At 38.5% G+C, this 19,355-nt stretch overlaps 1 protein-coding gene across 4 annotated transcripts in view; it reads right to left on the bottom strand.

The window, feature by feature from the left end:
* Positions 1 to 7,408: 7,408 nt before the first annotated feature.
* Positions 7,409 to 19,355, bottom strand: part of LOC100763623 (electrogenic sodium bicarbonate cotransporter 1) — a 281,927-nt gene continuing 269,980 nt past the window's right edge. For 3 of the 4 annotated variants that reach the window (XM_035452942.1, XM_035452944.1, XM_035452945.1), the window contains 4 exons: positions 18,022 to 18,195; positions 14,519 to 14,680; positions 10,482 to 10,578; positions 8,312 to 8,355 (listed from right to left, as the gene is read on the bottom strand). In XM_035452942.1, coding sequence (XP_035308833.1) covers positions 8,312 to 8,355; positions 10,482 to 10,578; positions 14,519 to 14,680; positions 18,022 to 18,195 — 477 coding nt within the window. Of the gene's footprint in view, positions 7,515 to 8,275; positions 8,356 to 10,481; positions 10,579 to 14,518; positions 14,681 to 18,021; positions 18,196 to 19,355 lie in introns of those variants that run through there. The other variant, XM_035452943.1, reaches the window with a different exon arrangement.

Below are 19,355 nucleotides of genomic sequence, written 5' to 3'. Positions count from 1 at the left end.
CCGTTCTACTATGGCCTTCCCCGAAGCCTACATTGGACATTAACTGGGTAGTTTCATCTTTTAAATTTGTGTTTGCCTCCACCATCCACAACTTCGTGGGAGTCTTTGGGGCACTTGTAACTTTCCATATTTTCATTAAGATCTACTTTTAACAGACTCTCAAAAAAGCAGATGTCTTGGTATACCACTTTCTATAGAAAGCAGTGTTACAGTTAAAATAAAATACTCGGATTTTGGAGGGTAGGTTAGGGGGCATCTATTTCAATGGGCAAACCCAGAATCCCAGCAGCAGTGGAAGACACTCCATATAGTGTAATGGGTGTCTGGATTAGTGCTGTGTACATGAAGACATTTTACAAACAGTTAAGGGTTTAGATCTGCTTAGCAGGAAGAATTAGTGATTTGTTGAGTGAAGTTAGAAACAGACTTAAAGGTTAACATTCACAGGTCCAGCATGAGAACCATGTGACTGGTGGCTTATTCTATGGCACAGTGTAGGATAGATGGATACATGCAATATAGATGTTGCTCATTTCCAAATGGTCTAAAATCAATTGTACATATATGCTCAGGAGAATGAATAGGGCTGGTGATGCAGAATGGGGAGTAGCCAGCAGAAATATGTTCTTTGGGGCTGCCGACAGGGATGTGATTGCTGTGACAGGACATGGAGAGGATCAGGCCTAAGGGAGAATCTAGAAGAACAATAATTAGCAAAAGATGGGGTGGGAAAACAGAAACAAAAAACTTCCTTAAGTCTTAGAAAGCACTGATACTTCATTATTTAAGGAAGGATACAAATAACGACAAAGATTTAGGTATATGTATTCTTCAATCCATCCTATTTACTCACGTGGTAAATATGGGCTAGCCTGACTGTCACCCTTCACTGGGATTATTTCCACTGGTCACTCTGCTTCTTGTCTTTTCAAGCTAGGCCTCTTTGTGGCAGATATGATCAATTTTTCCCTTCTCAAAAGCCTTTAAAGGATTTCTATTGCAACGTAATGTGAGCCTGAAATCTGATCAGGAGCAAAATCTGTGATGTCAAGGACCACAGAGGATTCCCATCTCCTAAAGACACTTTCTAGAATGTCTCAGAGGCTTCTCTTTGCTGAAAAGCCTTATTCACTCCTCGCCTCAGACTACAATACCCCTGCCACACAGTGGGTTCAGCTAGTTACTCCACTTCTTTGGCCCCTAGTGTGCAGAGATGCCCTGTTCCATAAATTTGATGTTTTCTTCATCCTTTGACCTCTTCTCTCCTTATTGCAATGGTGTTTCCTCTGTCCCTAGGCCAACCTTAAGTCTACTTAGCTCCCTACACATATTCCAGGTTTCTTCCTGCTTCATTTCTCAGACCCCCACTGTCCCTATATTTTTCTCATATTATCATTTTTCCATTATAACAGTGTAATTCTGTATTTTTCCATCCATTCACTCACTCACTCACTCACTCACTCACTCACTCACTCATTCATTCAGTCACTGTATAATCTTTTCTAAATCACCCATTTCATTAGAGCAGGAACTGTTTTTCTTCACTGCCTTAACCACCCAAAGGATCTCATAATGGTCAGTGTCCAATAATTACTGAATAACTGATTGACAACTACATTGCAACTATTTTCTGCTGTTATTACAAAATACTACAGACTGGTTAACTCTAATGAGAAGAGAAGGCCGACTGACAAGATGGCTCAGTAAGTGGAGGTACTTGTGCTCGAGCCAGAGAACTTAAATTCAATCCCTGATTCCACAAATATTGGACAGCACAGACAACTGTTCTCATCTGTGGCTTCCTGGTGGCAATTATGAAAATGACTCTGCTGGCAACCCCATCTTGACTCATGGCTGGAGAAACCTAATTCAAAAGATATTCCTACACAGACATCAGTTGAGACTGTCTGTCCCCCTTCAGGCGGGCACTGCCTTGTTCCTAACCACTGTGTCAAAGGATTGCTGTAACTTTCCACAGTTCTACCTTTAGAAACTTCTCCTCACACCATTTTATTTTTGAACAAAGCATGGCGTATTATGACACAAATATTGCAATGCTACACTCTTCCCCTGTAAATACCATTTTCTTTGGAGACTTCCTAAATGTTACTTAGTTGGTGACAATATACAAATTATATTTTTTTCCTAATTTCTTGACTTGGTAATTGTACACATGATAATAGTTAACGAATTCTCTAGGAGAATAAAGCTTTACCATATTTGAGCTCTGCTGAGTCAGGCTTGGCTGCTTCTTACAACTCAGTGATCAAGTTTGCTTACACATCACCGTGCCACGTATCCAGATGTAAAAAGCATCTCATGAAACTTCTAGATTAAATGATGGTTCTAGACAAAATCTTTACCTTACTGTTTTTGTATTCCAATGTTGTGGGAGAAACTTTGACCAGCCTAAGCTGCACTTATCCTGTCTCAGGTGCCCAGGCCAGCCTGCATGCGTGGCAGGCACTTCCTCCCTGAGCCAAGCCATCAGGCCTACCTCAATGCCCAGAGATTGCTGACAGAGAGACACCTGACCCAGAGACACCAATGAGGAAAGGACAACGCAGCAGAGTAAGCCTCCTGAGCCAACAAGACCTGGGAAGAGCGTATAGAAGCATGTCTAACTTCCTTAACAAAGGAGTCTGCAGCACCCTCTGCTACTCGCTGACTCCCAGTGCCTGAATGCTGTGTCTTCTCACCTCCACCTCCAAGGGGTGTATGAGCAGGGTTACCCGAAACACAATGTAAACTTTCTCTGCTTCCAACAGTAATTTCTCATCTTCTCTACCATTTGTTTCACCTGCCACTATCACCACTTTCTAACTACAATTTAGGGCCAGATTGACATTTCATAGAGACATTTAAATGTTAGATGAAAGCTCAAATTGGCCTGAGAGAAGTATGTGCAATAGATCTTCTGGGAATCAATTCTAGATGGGAAAAAAATCATTCTTGGATTTTGTTCATTCAAGTAATTACTTTTTAATGAATGCTTACACTTTGTAGCCCTTTGGTTTGCTTTAAGAATTAATTGAGTATATATATCATTCTAGATTCAAAAATGATATTTTTTTAATTTAGTAGCTAAAAAAATGATAGCATTTTCTTCTCTAATAGTCCTTATTCATTATGAATTTACTATAAACCTTGAACAAGGATATCTCATTAACAATGAAATCTTCTATATTTAGGGACATTAATTTTATTCTTCTGTCTAGAGAGATTACCAGTCGGAGGACAGGTGCTTCCACTCACTCATATTTCTAGTTTTTTTCTACAGCACTCAAAGGAACAAAATAAAACAATCAGTCAAGGAGTCGAACAGAAGCACTTGACACTCACAAATGCATAAAGTTACTTTATTTTAAGTATACATTTAATTTTGAAAAATATAAATGCTAAAATATCTCATCTTCTTCATCTCTTAATTCCATAAAAGTCACAATAGAAAGCTTCATAAAACTGTAAAATACTATGTTATAGGAATTTTAGGTTTCATATTGGAAAAATTTATTAGTAATATATTGAAATGTTTTCTGTTCTTTATCATTTTGTTCCACCATGTTGATCTACTTCATTTAAAATAAAAAGATGCATCATTTCTCCAAAGTTAATAAAGACTTAAGAGAATAAAAATAAGAATATCTGAAAGTGCGTACTGATTGTGAAAAGTAATGTGTACGGATATGTACCAGCCACGAAAATGGCTGCAAGGAGGCAAGTCTGCGTTCGTTGCACATTGTAGGCCTGGGACAAAGTTACTTCAGGCTCTAAGGATTCATTGGGTGACTTTAGCCCTGAGTTGCAGTATTTGCCTAGGAAACAGAATTCAGGATTCTTGTGAGTATCCATAGAACACAATGAAATGAACCAGGAATAAGATATATTTAAATCTCTGGTCACAACACAAGTCACCAGATTCACATGTATCCCAAAAGGGTTTTCATTTTAGGCTGCCATGAAGCTCAGTGAAGAGACCTGCACACTCCCAAGGCTATTCCGACAGGGAAGAGCGCTGTCTTCCGACTGTCTCCAATCACTTCGTACCAACAGGGCTTCATGCTCATGCTGTGGGAGCAGATGGGAACTATCACAGAATATAAGGAAGAAAATCACAGGTTCTGGCACCAAAATCATGAAGTGGTATGAAAAACATTGAAGAAAACTTTGTCCCATTCCGGATCAATGCCAACCTCTGTAATATAACTCAAATGGTTTTGTTTTTGAAAGATAGTCAGTCAGCAGTCAATACATTTCAAGTACTTTAACACAGTTTTTAAAAAAAGGAAACAAAAACATGGAAGACAATCATTTGCTATATTAAACACCAATACATAGCCAACGAAGGTTTGACTCTGTGTGTGTTGTTACATGTGCTCCAAATGCACACACACTGAATTACTGACAGCAGACACCCCTTCTCTTGGGTGGGGGATCAGGAGGGAAGTTTCCTTCCCCTCTACTCAAGTGAGTACTTCCCAGCCCCACCCCTCTTACTGGAAGGAGAAGCTGAAACAACACTGCCCCTGACACACACAACAATTAGGATTCCAAGTAGTTTTTGCACACAGTAGGAAAGGAACAGCATCTCCAAGACCTTCTGCAAACTGGAGGTCTCCTACTTCAATAGGCGGGCTCAGCCCATGCATCTTCCTCCTCACAGTCAGTTTGCACAACCACAGTATTCCTGGGCAACGACTCTGAGTCTTCAAGAAACATTAGTCTCCAAATTCACACCCAGGGAGGAAGGGTAGAAAGGTATTATAAAGAATTAATTGCTGTGTTTGTGTCCAGTTTACATACAAACAAAACCACCCTCAAGTCTGGTTCGTTATCAGCCAAGAAGCAAATTCAGCCAGATTCAGATAATGCGGTGTTTCTGTGGAGATTGGGGGGCGGGTTCTGCTTGTTAGTGTAGGAACTACAGGAGCCATGAGAGGGTTTGGTTGCTAACTATTCCTTGTAGCAAATGTAAGGTATGGCTTTATGTTCGTTTCGTCAATAGTAACCATCCACCCTGGGCAAGGACTAGGGACCATAAATGGAGTAGGATCACTTCAAGATTTACTCAAAGCCTGAATGATGACTTAGGCTACATCAGGAGCTCTCTGAAAAGGATAAAGAAGACCACGAATCTCTAAATAAACTTGATTCATAATTAGAATATATATATATATATATATATTATACATATGTTATATGTATATCTCCAGAGATTTCAGAAAAGTAAACAAAGTGGCTTTGATTGAACATCAAGATGGACTGCCTTTACTATTCATGGCTCTGCATGATTTCCTGATGTTTTCATCATTAAAAAGGTAAGATGGCTAATGTGGTTTAAGAGAAAAAAATAGGGAATACACAACAACCGTTTTAAGGACAGCTCTGAAAACAAATGTGCTATAAAATTTATCACTTGAGATGTTAACAAATAACATGTCATTTCCTGCTATTGTTTCAGTGACAGCATTATTTATGATGTCATTTATACTTAATTTCTCTATAATTTAAAACATAAAAGATGACCAAATACTGTAAAAGTCACAGCTAACTTAGGATAATAGAACCCCTACCCTCAACATTTCAGGAAAGCAGAATTATGTTTTAGTTACAATAACAAAGTGGGGATCCGGAAGAGCACACCATAGAATCAAAAAGTGGTTCAGTTTTGCTTCTCTAGCAACCCCTGACAACGAGTGTGCATCACAACTGTTGTTATACCAATCCCAAAGTGTGGATTCCATACCTAAACTATTATTTTAATGTACAATCAGTATGTTAAAAACATTGCAATCAAATGCCACTCTCAATCTGTCCAATAAGGTCTAATTATTCAACGTGGGATGATGAAACACATATGTACACACACATCTATTCTAAGTGATCCAAGCACCTTGTTCTCTGAACACATGTAAATGAGAACTTTAAACTGTCTTTGCAGATCTATGTGCATTCTTCCTGTTACAGATGTGTGACAGGGCTGTTAAGATTCTTATGGCTTTTGTGCTGTAGATACCGGATATCTGTGATGCTGACTGATGTCTGAGTAATTAATAAGAATATTCACCTGAATTTACACGATAAATTCTTGGCCCCTGACAGACCTTTCATGAGTGGTTTGGGTTTTATGAAAATGGACACAAAGGGCTTGACAACTTAGGCCTCCGTCTACTGTCACTCTTTTATCTGGCTTTGCACAAGTGTGCAACAGCCACACACAGAGTCCATACACAAGCACACAAATTATTAAAATGAGGAAATCTCTAACAATACTGCATAGGACATCAACATGTAACACACCAGCATCTGCCCCCAGCATGACCATCACCGCAGCAGAAGTTACCCCTCTTTGGCATGTTTCTCTCCCCAGACTCCTTCACAGAACAGTTACATTTATTTTGAAGAAAGGGGAAAAAAACAACAATCCAACAGATTCTTAGAAACATGGTGTTTTGTTTTTCTTTTAATTTGTTCTAGCCTTCTGGCTTACCCTAGTGTGTGTGTGTGTGTGTGTGTGTGTGTGTGTGTGTGTGTGTGTGTAAAAATCACATTATATACAATACAATTTTTACAGAAAGCCTGGCAGCTACAGGTAAGAGGTAGAACTACTCAAAACTATGTTTCCTGCTGCAGGAAAAATTCATTTTTCTTTACAGTAATTAAAAAAAAGTTTAAAAAATTGACAAAAAATAAGTTGCAGGTTAGGCCCCATAATTTAAACAACAAAATCTAGGAAGAAAAATATTCTTCGATGTACTCAACAGATAAGTTCATTAAAGGGTTTAAAAAAAGTTGCATAGGAAAAAGGGACATTCCAGCACTTGCTACAATGATGGCAAAGGTTTCTCTACAGGGAGTGAAGTACCATTAGTGTTTTCTGCTTTTGATAACTCTAAGATCAGGGTTGACAGCAAGAGCAGGTGGGTAGCAGCACTTTTCCAGTCTTGGGGACTCTGTAAGCAGGAAGGGACTCTGTCTGGAGGTCAAGGGCTGCTCTAGCAGACAATGGCAAGCCAATAAGCACAGCTCTAAGCTTAGGTCATGAGTTCCTTCAACAGTTTCATAAAAGGTGGTATAAAATTCTTAATACTTTTGATCGCTGCTTGACAAGGGCAGCTTCTGTGTGTGTCTTGAGTGACAGAGATTTACATGTCAGAGGACATCTGAACACCTGGAAACAAAAATATGATCCCTCAGGTGCTTTTTGTTTTTGTTTTGTTTTGTTTTGTTTTAAAGGAAAGGGACACTATTATCCTGATTTTACCTATGCAAGAGAGAAGTAGAGACAGTGACTGTATTATTCCGCCAGTGACCAAACAAAAGTGTTAAAATACAGAGACGAAAAAAGAAAGGGAAAAAGTTAGAATGGTTAATGACACAACTGTCAGTTTTGAGAAAGACAAACAGGTTACAATGTAGTTTCTGTTCCCTTGTTCCTCCAGGGATAATCATTGTCTTCAGGCTCAAGTTCTATTCTAATTTGAGGCACAACTTCCACTGGAGTTCTAGGAGGACTGAAACAAAACAGACAAAAGAAAGAAGAAAAACCATGAGTAAAAACAATTTCCATTACCGTCTCTGAAATGCTTGTGCACTGTGCACATTTAAAATGCTGTAGTCTGCCCCAGTCTCATTGTAACGCCTATCCCTTCCGTGTGTGTTAAGAACAGGGACTTTTATTTATTTATTTATTTATTTATTTATTTATTTATTGTTTTGTTTTTTGAGACAGGGTTTTTGTATGTAGCCTTGGCTGTTCTGGAACTAGCTCTGTAGACCAGGCTGGCCTCGAACTCACAGAGATCCACCTGCCTCTGCCTCTGCCTCCCAAGTGCTGGGAAGAACAGGGACCTTTAAACAAAAGTAAATTCAAGTAAAAATTGCCCAAGATTTCACATATAACGAAAATTCTCAAAATAAAACAAAAATGAGACTACTATGTAGCTAATATTAGAAATTAAGGGCCAAGACCAGCGCCCTGAAGGCATTCACGGTTCTGTCTTCTGAGACTCAAATAGGTCCTGTCATGTCCAGACCCTTGCTAGAGAGGAGGAAATTCCAGTCACCCTGCATGACAATGAAATTGTAAGGGCTAATATCGATTCTGGCCTTTAACTTAATGATACTTAAGTTTTTCATTATTCTTAAGAGTAAAGCTCAATCACTCTGGGGTGATTCCTGAGTCTGTGGGTAATAAGTCCCAAAGAAGAGAACCAGGGATTCTGCCCATAACCCCCACTGCTGCAGCATCCCACAGCACAGGGCAAATGCTGACCTTGGTATACCCAGCGACTCAAGGAAAGGAATTTTATCAGCATGATGTGTGGCGTTCAAGGAATGTTGATGATCTTTCTCCTGGAAGAAAAAAAAATGAAATCAAACAAAACAGATCTTTGGCAAAAATGTAAAATGAGAGTGAATATGAAAATCTTCATGCAAAGCAAGGCACCCTTCTGAACTGGAAAGAGTAGGAAAATCAGGTTTAGACAGTGTCGATGAACATTGTATCCAGCTAAGCATGCAGTATGATAGAGCCCAAATCCTTGTCCCCATCTCCTTTAGGGTAGGAAGGGAATCCCTGCTATGGGCTAGAACATCCTCTCTCTGTCTCACGCATGTCCTTGAGCTTCCATCCATGTCAACATTCAGTCTTGCCTAGCTGCTTGTATTCAAGAGGTAAAGAGATGTTGGAGGTACATGTATTAATAACATCTCCAGTTTAATCAATTCTGTTCTTCATTGGCCTACGAAGATTACACATCATTAGAAAAGTTTCAGTCAAAGTGGTTATATCTAAGCTTCTATATCAGCCATCAATTATACTAGTAAAGGGATTTTGACAGGGCAAACAATTGGTATATAAGTTTTTATCACAAGCCTTAAGTTTTAAACTAACCTTTACAGCCTTCTTTTGCCTTTAGTTATCTAGGGATGAAAATGAAAGCAGAATATGATAGAGGAACTTAAATTCTCAAGGGAATTCCTAACTAATTTCTGTTGATAAGGGTGGGCATAAAATTAGCTATGTCTATAAGTGATATCTACAAGTTAGACAATAAAGGTAAGACTGGTTTCAATGCAGTGGGTACTCTGCCTCCAAATGGTGTTCAATGATCCCATTTCCTGGGTTTGTGTTCTTGTCCTTCCCACACTGCAACAGAGCTGTCTCACAGCTAATATACCATGGCACAAGTTCTGGATAGTTTAATCTTAGATTTTGTTATAAAATACCTAAGCTTCTATTTGAATTTCAAGCTGTCTCTGGGTAGAAGCATGCCACTGTGACATGGTAGTTCTATAGAAACATCCACAGGCCAAGGAATTGAAATTTCCTGCCAAAGACCATTGATTGGAAACAGATCCTAAGCTCCAACCAGGTCCCTAGAGTCTCAGCTCCAGCCGACAGCCGAATACGCAATCTCATGAGACCCTGTGCCAGAATCATCAACTCAACAAGGTTTTTGAATTTTTCAATGTCAAGAACTATGAGAGAAAACACATGTTGTGCTCTAAAGCTGCTGAATTTGCGGGTGATTCATTAATTGATAACTATATATGCCCCATATTTTATCAACAGTTATTCATATCAAATTTTCTTGGTGACCATAACCTCTCACGGACAGTGGGTGGCATTATCCACTAGAAATAAATGTGTCTCCATTGTTGTTCCTATACTAGCTCAGTATCCTCTACAGTGCAATTGAATCTAAAGGAAGACATTTTCTTCAAATGAAAACTCAAAGCATGAAGTGTTTTGGCAGCAATTGCTTTATGCCATTGGAAAAACTTCATATGTTCACTGATATTACTACAGAGTAGACTGTCAATCACAGGCAAAAGGATGACATTCACATGCTATTACATGGTAGCCGCCAACCTAATACTGGAGAAAGACCTGGACAGTTATAACTATGAATATAAAATAACAGAAGAGAAAAGAAGAAATTAGGAAGGAAAACATAACTCAGTTATATCTAGAGAGTTTTACTAATATTTTATGACTGCCAATTTAATTGAAAATATTCTAAATTCTAAATATTAACAATTCACTGATCATAGAGAGACTCCAGGTATAATTTCTCTCTTTTAAACAATTAAACGATTAATTGAAACCTAAGGAGGACATACAGTAACAGATAGTGATGTAATACTATATAAGCTGCAGATCTAAATATCAGTGTGTGTGGGGGGAATCAGTTAAAAATACGGTTACAGGTTTAGCTATTGAAAACAAAACAAACAAAAGAACCCTGGTGATGACTTAGCAAAAAGACTATGAAACAAAAATTAAGAGGTTATGAATAAAAGGAAGATGGATAAAGCTTAAGAAACAAAAATAAAAGCTTCTAGGAAGTAAGCTCTTTCAGTATTCACACAGGAAAAAATAGAGGCAGTGTAGGAGAAAGGCAAATTGAGGGCAGTCCTAAAGGACAAGCGTGGGTCATAGTCAGGCAAGCATGCAGGAGGTTAGTTCTACTCACTGTCCAAGGGTTTGTTATCACTTAGGAAAGGTTGTTGTTCCATGATGTCCATTGGAATTTTAATACTGGGGACCTTTTCTGAGTATGGGCAGTCAGACTGTGAAAGAAATGTACAACAGTTTTTAGAATCTCTTCTATTATTCCAGCCCTTCCTGTTTCCCAGTGTTTGCCCAAACCTACCATTTTATCATTTACAGCAACTAAAGAGAAACGCATTAGGTATCATTCCAACTGCCTAACTTTTCAAGTACTCTACATCTTTATCCACCATTTTTCCCCTCTTCTGAGTTAATGGCACTGAGTTCATTGAGGCTCAAACCACAGCAAGGAGATCTCTCCACCTCACTGTAAAGTATTCCATAGTTAGAGTCTGAATCAGCAAACCACACACAACTGTAAAGTGTTCCACAACTGGATTCCCAATCAGCAAACTTTGGTTGTTGCATGTGTGAAGTGAAAATGCTCCCTATGAACACAGATTAAACCCAGGAAAATTTCCAAACTATATATGGTCTTAAATTTCATGTTTTGTTTTACAGTGTTCTCTGATTCTTTTTTTTTAAGATTTATTTATTTATTTATTTATTTATTTATTTTGTATACAGTGTTCTGCCTGCATGCCAGAAGAGGGTGTCAGATCTCATTATAGATGGTTGTGAGCCACCATGTGGTTGCTGGGAATTGAACTCAGGACCTCTGGAAGAACAGCCAGTGCTCTTAACCTCTGAGCCATCTCTCCAGCCCAGTGTTCTCTGATTCTTTCTCTAGGAAAATTATGACTCATATTCCTGTCCAAAATGATTCTAAGACATTTTAAACATCTACTAGCAAGGAACCTTCTATAGACTTAGTTTCCCTTTCTTACTTTAATACACTCAAACACTATTCTATAATTAAAAATTCATTTCAATTTGCTTGTAACAAAAATATATTGAAACATAAGCAAAAAATTGAGAAAAATAAAACCAAAGGGATGATCAGATAAGTAGACTCATAACCAAGAAGATGATAAAATTCATTAGTTATAGAACAGGTCACATAGTGCAAAATATCATGCATTTTCATAGGATTACTACTTTACTTTTAAAAGTTTCTGTGATCATGTCAGCATTATCTGCAATAGCTAAATTATGGAACTAACCTAAGTTAGTTAGTTAGTTCCATAGCAGAATGTGGAATCTGGACAAAGAAAACATCACACACACACACACACACACACACACACACTTTTTTGGCTATAAAGAACAAGGAACCCATGTTGTTTTGAAAGAAGTTAGATGTAATTGGAGATAATCATAGTAAGTGCATTAAGCCAGTTTCAGAAAGATGAATATTTAAGTTTTCTTTCATTTGTCATTCTTAGATTCTTATATAGATACATAAAATCATGAAGTAAAACTGTCTATAGAGACAAAGGGAACTAATGGAAGAAGGAGGGTGAAAACAGGGACATGAGAGAGAATATGCTCAACATATAATACAACACACAAGAACCTTAAAAATGAATTAAGAAAATAAACACCGATTCTAAGCCTATATTTGGGCTGAAGAGATCCAATTTATCTATTAACTGAAACCATCAAGGAGACAATCTTTAATTGAAAGAAAGGGGTCAGGAGAGAGGAGGAGGAGAAACAGGAAGAGGGCTGGGAATACATCTCAGTAGAGTGTTTCTCTAGCATTGTGAGTCCCTGTATTTAATCCTCAACACTTCAGAGATAAAAAAGAAATGGGTGTATGACTTTTATCTAAAATCTATTGCTCATAAAGAAAATTCCTTTATGATTAGTATATAGGGGCAATGAGTTATAATAGCTTTTGAGAACTAAGATGATGTGTTTATCTGACAAAAAGTTAAATTAATTAAGATGCCACATGTACCTTCCTTCATGACCATGTCACAAATAGAAGTCTCCCTTCAAATATTGCCCAAAATAACAGCACTTATACACAGATACCTGGGCAAAACCAACTCTTAATTACTAGGCAAGCCCAGAAGTGACTGTGAGCAGATAAGACATAATTTTTGCAATGTCTGCCATAAATACAAGAACTGTGACCCTGGAGTCCCAGTATGGACACACGTAACCAAGGACCCCACATCATCTGAGTATCAAAAGAGACACTACCATTGCATGAAGAGACTCTTCAAATAATGGGCTCAACATATAGAACCTACTGCCCTGATATACTCTAAACTGCCAAGACGGTTCACTGTGTATGAACAAATGCACACATCTTCTGTCTGGATATGGATATGCTAGAGAAGAAGCAACAGAAATTAGCACCACCCGAGACTTTCCCAAAAACTCATTTGCAACATGCAGCAGAAAGTGGTAAATAATATCAAACAAGAACATTGTGTGAGTACAAGTCATCAAAAGCATATTTAAGAATTCTGGGATTAGTTTAAGGAACTCATTTCATTCAACATTTGTCATGAGAGAGGGGTAAATTTAAAACAACCCCAAAGGTTGCATATTATTTTAAGTAACAGAGAACATTCCATTAATATTAGTTTACACATTAATAATGTGTGATGATTTTGCTTGGTGTTGTATGAACTGAGGTGTCCATTTAAAGAATTCAAGATGAAATACTGCTTTAATTATTTTAATACTCCAGCCAACCTTTTGTTTTTGTCTTGAATGGTCCAAATTTCACTTCAAGCTTTGATTTCTAGTCAATATCCTAGAATGTTGCTCTTTTTAATACAGCATGCTCATCTGTGCTGCAGTTTAAACATATGCTCTGTGCTTCCTTTTTTCATCACTGGAAACAGAAAATCTATACACCTGCTTTCTCAGAAGATGGATGGTGATAGTCACATAAGTTCCCTCCAAGCCCTTTTCTCTATAGCCAAATGTGTCTCGTATATTTAGCCTTTTCTTATTGGATCAATTTATCTGAAATCCAATTCTGTCTGTTGCTTCCCTTTGCTGTACTATATCCATGTTCTATAAGAAGAATACGACCGGACAGCCCAATCAACTACAAACATACAGAGAAGATTGAATGGGAGCTCTGGCTTTGCCACACCCAGCTGTGCACACTTAGAAAAATGACTTTAATATATGTGTCAAAGCACTGCATTGTACACTTTAAATGTATACATTTTCATTTGTCAGTAATACCTCACGCTAATTTTTTTTTAGGTTCTGAAAAATAAAAAAGTCAATATTTATCATTCTAAATTTCCTTACACATAAAATGAGAAAAAAATATGCACTTTAAGGAGATGTTATAAATGGAGATAAAGCATCCTTAGCTGAAGTTATTGAGTAATTAAATATTAACTATATTCCTACTTTAGGATTGCAGGGACACAAGCAGATTGTGTGACATCATAAGGATGCTGTAGATGCTACTGTTCCATCAACACCAGCAGAAATCCATATAGATCCAGAACCTGACAGAACTGCTCACTGAGTGACACCCAGTCTTCATAGGGAAGGTTGTGTGGTAAAAGTGTCATTCAAAACTCACTCTGTTTTGTTCATAGAAATGAATGATCATATTCAATCAGAATTTCAGTAAGAGGTCATTATTTTCCAATATGACTAAGTAAGAGCCCCCCAAAATGAGTTACACACAAAGTGTCGTTTTAACAGCCCTTTCAAAAGGATACTGGTTTGAGGTCTCATTGTGTGTGTGCACCCACAACCATGTGCGCAAGTACACATACACCAAATATATGTATAAGGAAACTAAAACCTAGATTTTCTCTAGGTACTGATTATAGACACTCCACCCCCTTCTCAAGCATATGTACTTCCATGACATGATCTAAAGAAGAATAAATATGAATATTTTCATTTCTCAAGTTAATAACCTAACTATAGGGGAACCATCTGGACTATGGCACTGATGAGAATAATTCAGGAAAGAGCCCTTTCCATCTTTTTAAAGAGTTGTTGAAAGATAATGCTAAATATTTGAGTGTTAAATACAGGGCCCATGAAGCACAAATACAAAAAAAAAAAAAAAAAAAGGTTCCTTTAACTGGCTTTACATGGAAAGTTTCACATTTCCCTTACATCGTCATTATCGCTATCCAAACTTCCTTTCTTCTTTTTCTTTTTCTTCTCATCCTCTTTCTTTTTCTTGTCCTTTTCTGGAATGACGTCATCAAGGAAGCTGAGGTCATGCTGGGAGAAGAGGTAGTCCATACCTTTTCTGACAGCTACGAGTGCCAAGATCTGGAAACACAATCACAAAACAGGCCATGTCAAATGACACAGTAAGGATGGTGCTGATGCTGGCCATCTACATCAGCAGAAAACAGGCCATGTCAGATGATGTCATAAGGATGCTGCTGATGTTGGCCATCAACATCTGCAGAAATCCATATAGGTCCAGTGTCTGACAGAATTGCTTACCCAGTGATCCAGTCTTCCTTGGACAAGTTATTTGATGAAAATCTCAGTCAAAATCCCCTATGTTTCGTTCACAGAGATATATGATCATATTAAATCAGAGAATGTTTGCTTATATTAAAATTAAGCTTATAATCAATTTGAATGAGTCATAATTATTTTCCCAAAACCATTTCCTTCCATGTTAAGTTTTTAATAAAATTAAAAGTTTAAAGGTAAAAATAGCTTGCATGTGATTCCTCATTATTGAAAAATTTAAAATTATTCAGGTTCCTAAAAATTAGTCACTAATATAAACTAAATGCTTACCATGTTCCTGATCCTTGCTGAACACTTAGGAAATATTAGTTCATTTATTCCTTACAACAAACTCCAGAAATACATTATTTCCATTGCACAGATGAGCAAACTGAAGTTTATAAATGCTATACTATCCAAGAATATCCAGTGGATAGGTATCTGCTACTTTTTATATTTATTTTATTTTTATTTATATGTGTGTCTGTGTATGTACACATTTATGCAAGTACCAGTGGGGGCTAGAAGAGAACATCAGAATTACAGGTGTTTGGAAGTGCAGGAAGCACCCTTAATTGATGAGGCATTGGTTCAGTCATTTCTGGCCAGAGTGATTTATATTCTATATTTAATCTCGAGGCCCACTTTGCTGCTTCTTAGGCCAACAAATTTACATCTGTATCTTTGGTCCTATCAACTTTTCTGTTTTGTTAGATTTTTTTTTATTCTGCATACAAACACCAGGATCCATTACATGACTTGCCTTTCCACTTATGGAGGTTCATTAACATCAGCTATTCACCAATAAAAGTCATACACAGCCAAGTTCCAAAAGCAGAGGTCTTTATCCACACTACACTCTATACTTGAGGCATCCATTTCCTGAAGAAATCAACATCTGCCCCACTGACATTCCAAAACCATTTATGAACCTAAAGAAATCTCTGGAAAAGTAACACTTTATAAAAGTAAAGTATTTAGTATATACAATATATAATTTATGGATATATCTCAAATTTATTATGGGTAGATTAATTTTCCCACTTTTAACAAAGTAATGGGTAGGTAGAAATGCTAACAGGTAAATGGGAGTCACTTGTAACATGCATTTTTTTTTAACAGATTAAGAGGGAAAAAAAAGATGTAATGAACCATCAATGAAAACAAGATCTTGCTTAGAAAAGGTCAGTAATATTTTAACCTATTTTTCCTATGTCCCTGGGAGCAAAAAGAAATACAATTATAAACAGAAAATACATACATAACAAAATAACAATCCCCATTAGGAGTAAGATGACTTTCAAAACAAAATGTGCTAAGTATATGGTAAAGAAATGGTTTCCAGAATGATAGGGATAATGGAACAGAGCTGAGATGATAGTTTTGAAATTAGTCTTATGTGTTGTTATGTATCCATTTCCTCCAATGATTGAAACACTATATCCTGCAGGAAAGATCCTTAAACAGAATGTAAACAACTCAAAATACCTTCAGGAAGTTCCTGAAACTGACCAGATTCACTAATCCCCTCCAGTCCTCTCCCCACCCCACCCCCAGTCAGAGTAAGCAATAAAAGCTTACAGACCTAAAAGACCTAAGCTGCAATGAATACTCTCTGACCAGACCACCTTCCTGGAAGAGCTTCAGACCAACAGAGGGGCACAGAAAGGACACCCTCGAACCAGTTTAGCTTCCTGCAGGCTGTACCATATGCTCCAAGTTCTCAGCTTTGTAAGCTGTCACCATTGCTGGAGTGGGCCCTGGTGATGCAGCTGTCCTTGAGTCTTCCATTCCTGTTAGTAACCCCTCACTCATATTCCTGTAAGTAACCCCAATAAAACTCATTGGTTCACTAAATTGAACTCTGGTAATGAAAGGCACTAGCCCACTGGAGCATGGCTCTGCCAGGCCTTGGGCTTCTCTCCCCTTCCCTCTGCCTTGCTAAAAGCTGTTTGATTACATTCCTAAAGCTAGCCATTAAGGTCCTTATTTGGCCACTTCCTCCTCCTGAGGCTGACTACCAAGGTCCAGCTATCAAAGTATTGAAATCTAGCAATCAAAAGCCACCTTTGCCTCACCTAATTAACATGCCCAATTAAAATTAAACACCTCATCCTAACATGGGGTTTCTCCTTTTACCTTTAAAAACTTCCATTTGCCTATGAGCCACATTGGTCTCCTCTCTATCCAGAGGCAGTCCTTTGTTCTCCTCAGGGACAAATATCCTTGCTTCCTTGTTCCTCTCCCCTTCTCCCTCATCCTCTATCTCTCATCTTTGTCCCTTAATCCCTACCCTTTGTCCCTCTGAGGCAAATAAATCTCCTTTGTTCTGAGAACTTGGCCTTGGGGTGTCCTGAGATAATCCTTTTACTTTCAGGTGGCATCCATACTCTGATCTGTTGTGGGTTCCCTATCTGGGGTGAGTAAACATGTGTGTTACATCTCCCTAGGAGAAGTTTTGTCACACAACATATGTGTATGTGTGCAGTTTCTTTTGAGAAATAGAATTACAATAAAGTGTAGAATTCAGTAAGGAGGCAAGACCTAGAACTTGCATTTCCTCTTTGCCTTTTCATTCAGAGGGGCAGTTACTTGCTTCGCCTTGATGACTATTAAGGGAGACTAGAGTCCAGCCTTATCCTTAAAATAATGAAAACCACCTAAATCTAAATACTCTATTTTGTCTAATGAGCCCTGTCTTTTCTCACAAGTCTACAAATGCTTCTACTATTTGGCCTGAAGTATACTTTATTCTTATTAAGATTGGTTCTGTTATATAATACCTTAAAAATCATTCGTCCTGGTGTCTACTGCTTGCCAGACATTGTGTTATACACTTGGCATTCATTATCAATGCTCAGAACAATAACAACGCTACCCTCCCACTGATGAGTTCATGGTGGCTCAAGTATGCTTGCTGACCAGCAGGAACTTGAGCCAGTATTTTAACTCAGAAGGGCATGTTTCTAAGGTGCATGCCCCCAGCTGTTGCCATGGGAAACTTAAAGTTATAACTAGCCAACACGACCAATTGAAAGCTAGAAAGACAGTGAAAGACTAGCCACACACATGGTCTGGGTTTTCCATGTCACAGTAACTGTGTGGTATACACACAGTCGTGAATAGTTTCAATTAGGAAAACCTACCATGACTGGGAAAATAATAGCAGCCACTGTTGACTTGAGGATCCAGAGCAGAGCCAGGCACAACACCTGCAGGAAGGTGAAGAGATGAACTCGACGCAGGGGGACGTGGCGCAGGTAGATGAAGTCAGGCTGATGCTTCAGGGGCATCAGAAGCAGCTTGAGACGGTCCATGAACTGGGGAGGAATGTGGAAGAAAATCCAATGTGTTATTTGAAGAAATGTGGAAGAAAATCCAATGTGTTATTTGAAGAACCAACTGAGTCATTTCCACTGTGCTTAACCAGCCACGAGTGATTTACATTGTGTATTTCAGGCAAGCAATGCCCTCTTCAAAGGACAAAGCTCAGATTAGGGAGTAGGGGACTTACATTAGCACAGTCAGATCATGTTACCAGTCTTCTAAGTTTGCTGATCAATTTTTCTTTTGCAGAGATGTTATCAGGTATGTAAGATAAAGTGGGAACAAAGGACAAAGTTCCAAAGCAAACAATTCTAGCTGTTCATCCTCTACCTTCCATCACTACTCTCTGCTTCTCAACACAGAGGATTCCGAACCTATTGTGGTATGATGTAATGAAGGAAGACATCTAACTTACACATCTGCACCTGCCTCAGTTGTCTTATCTGAATGAAGATGATACCCCACATTGTAAGCACCTCAGAGATCTTTTAAAGGATCTAAGTTCAAATGGGAATGCACAGAGTGTGCCAACAAATCCCACTTGCTTTTTCGAGATTATAATTTGATGGGCATATCCATATCTCCCAGTGTATCACTGTTTATCTTCAGAGAAAAGCTCCATATGCATACAGTTTCAAGACACTGACAGCAGACACAAGAGCCTAAGAGACATTAGCTCTGTCATGTATGACCAGGAATTGCAAGCATGATTGTGCATGCTTGTGCCAAGTAAACCTCACAGATAATGTGCTGAGGTGACACTGATGGTGTCAGACAAGATGATGTTTAGAAATGTATCACAGGGGCTTTCAGGAAGGGATGATGTGTGGACAGCTCCTGAACTAATTTATAAGACTTGGGTGACAGGAGGCCTGGGCAGTCTATGGGGCCTCTTGCAGTGGAACCAGTATTTATTCCTAGTGCACGTATTCCTAGTGCACTAATGGACTTTGGGAGCCCATTCCCTATGGAGGCATACTTTCTCAGCTTAGATATATGGGGGAGGGCCTAGTCCCTGCCCCAAATGATGTGACAGACTTTGATGATCCCCCATGGGTGGCCTCACTCTCCCTGGGAAGTGGATGGGGAGTGGGGGGGGGCAGTGGGGGACATGGGAGAATGGGAGGGAGAGGGAACTGGGAATGATATGTAA

The sequence above is a fragment of the Cricetulus griseus genome, assembly GCF_003668045.3.
Source record: "Cricetulus griseus strain 17A/GY chromosome 1 unlocalized genomic scaffold, alternate assembly CriGri-PICRH-1.0 chr1_1, whole genome shotgun sequence".
Taxonomy (NCBI): domain Eukaryota; kingdom Metazoa; phylum Chordata; class Mammalia; order Rodentia; family Cricetidae; genus Cricetulus; species Cricetulus griseus.
Note: the sequence above shows the minus strand (reverse complement) of the source record. Positions and strands in the feature narration are given on the sequence as shown.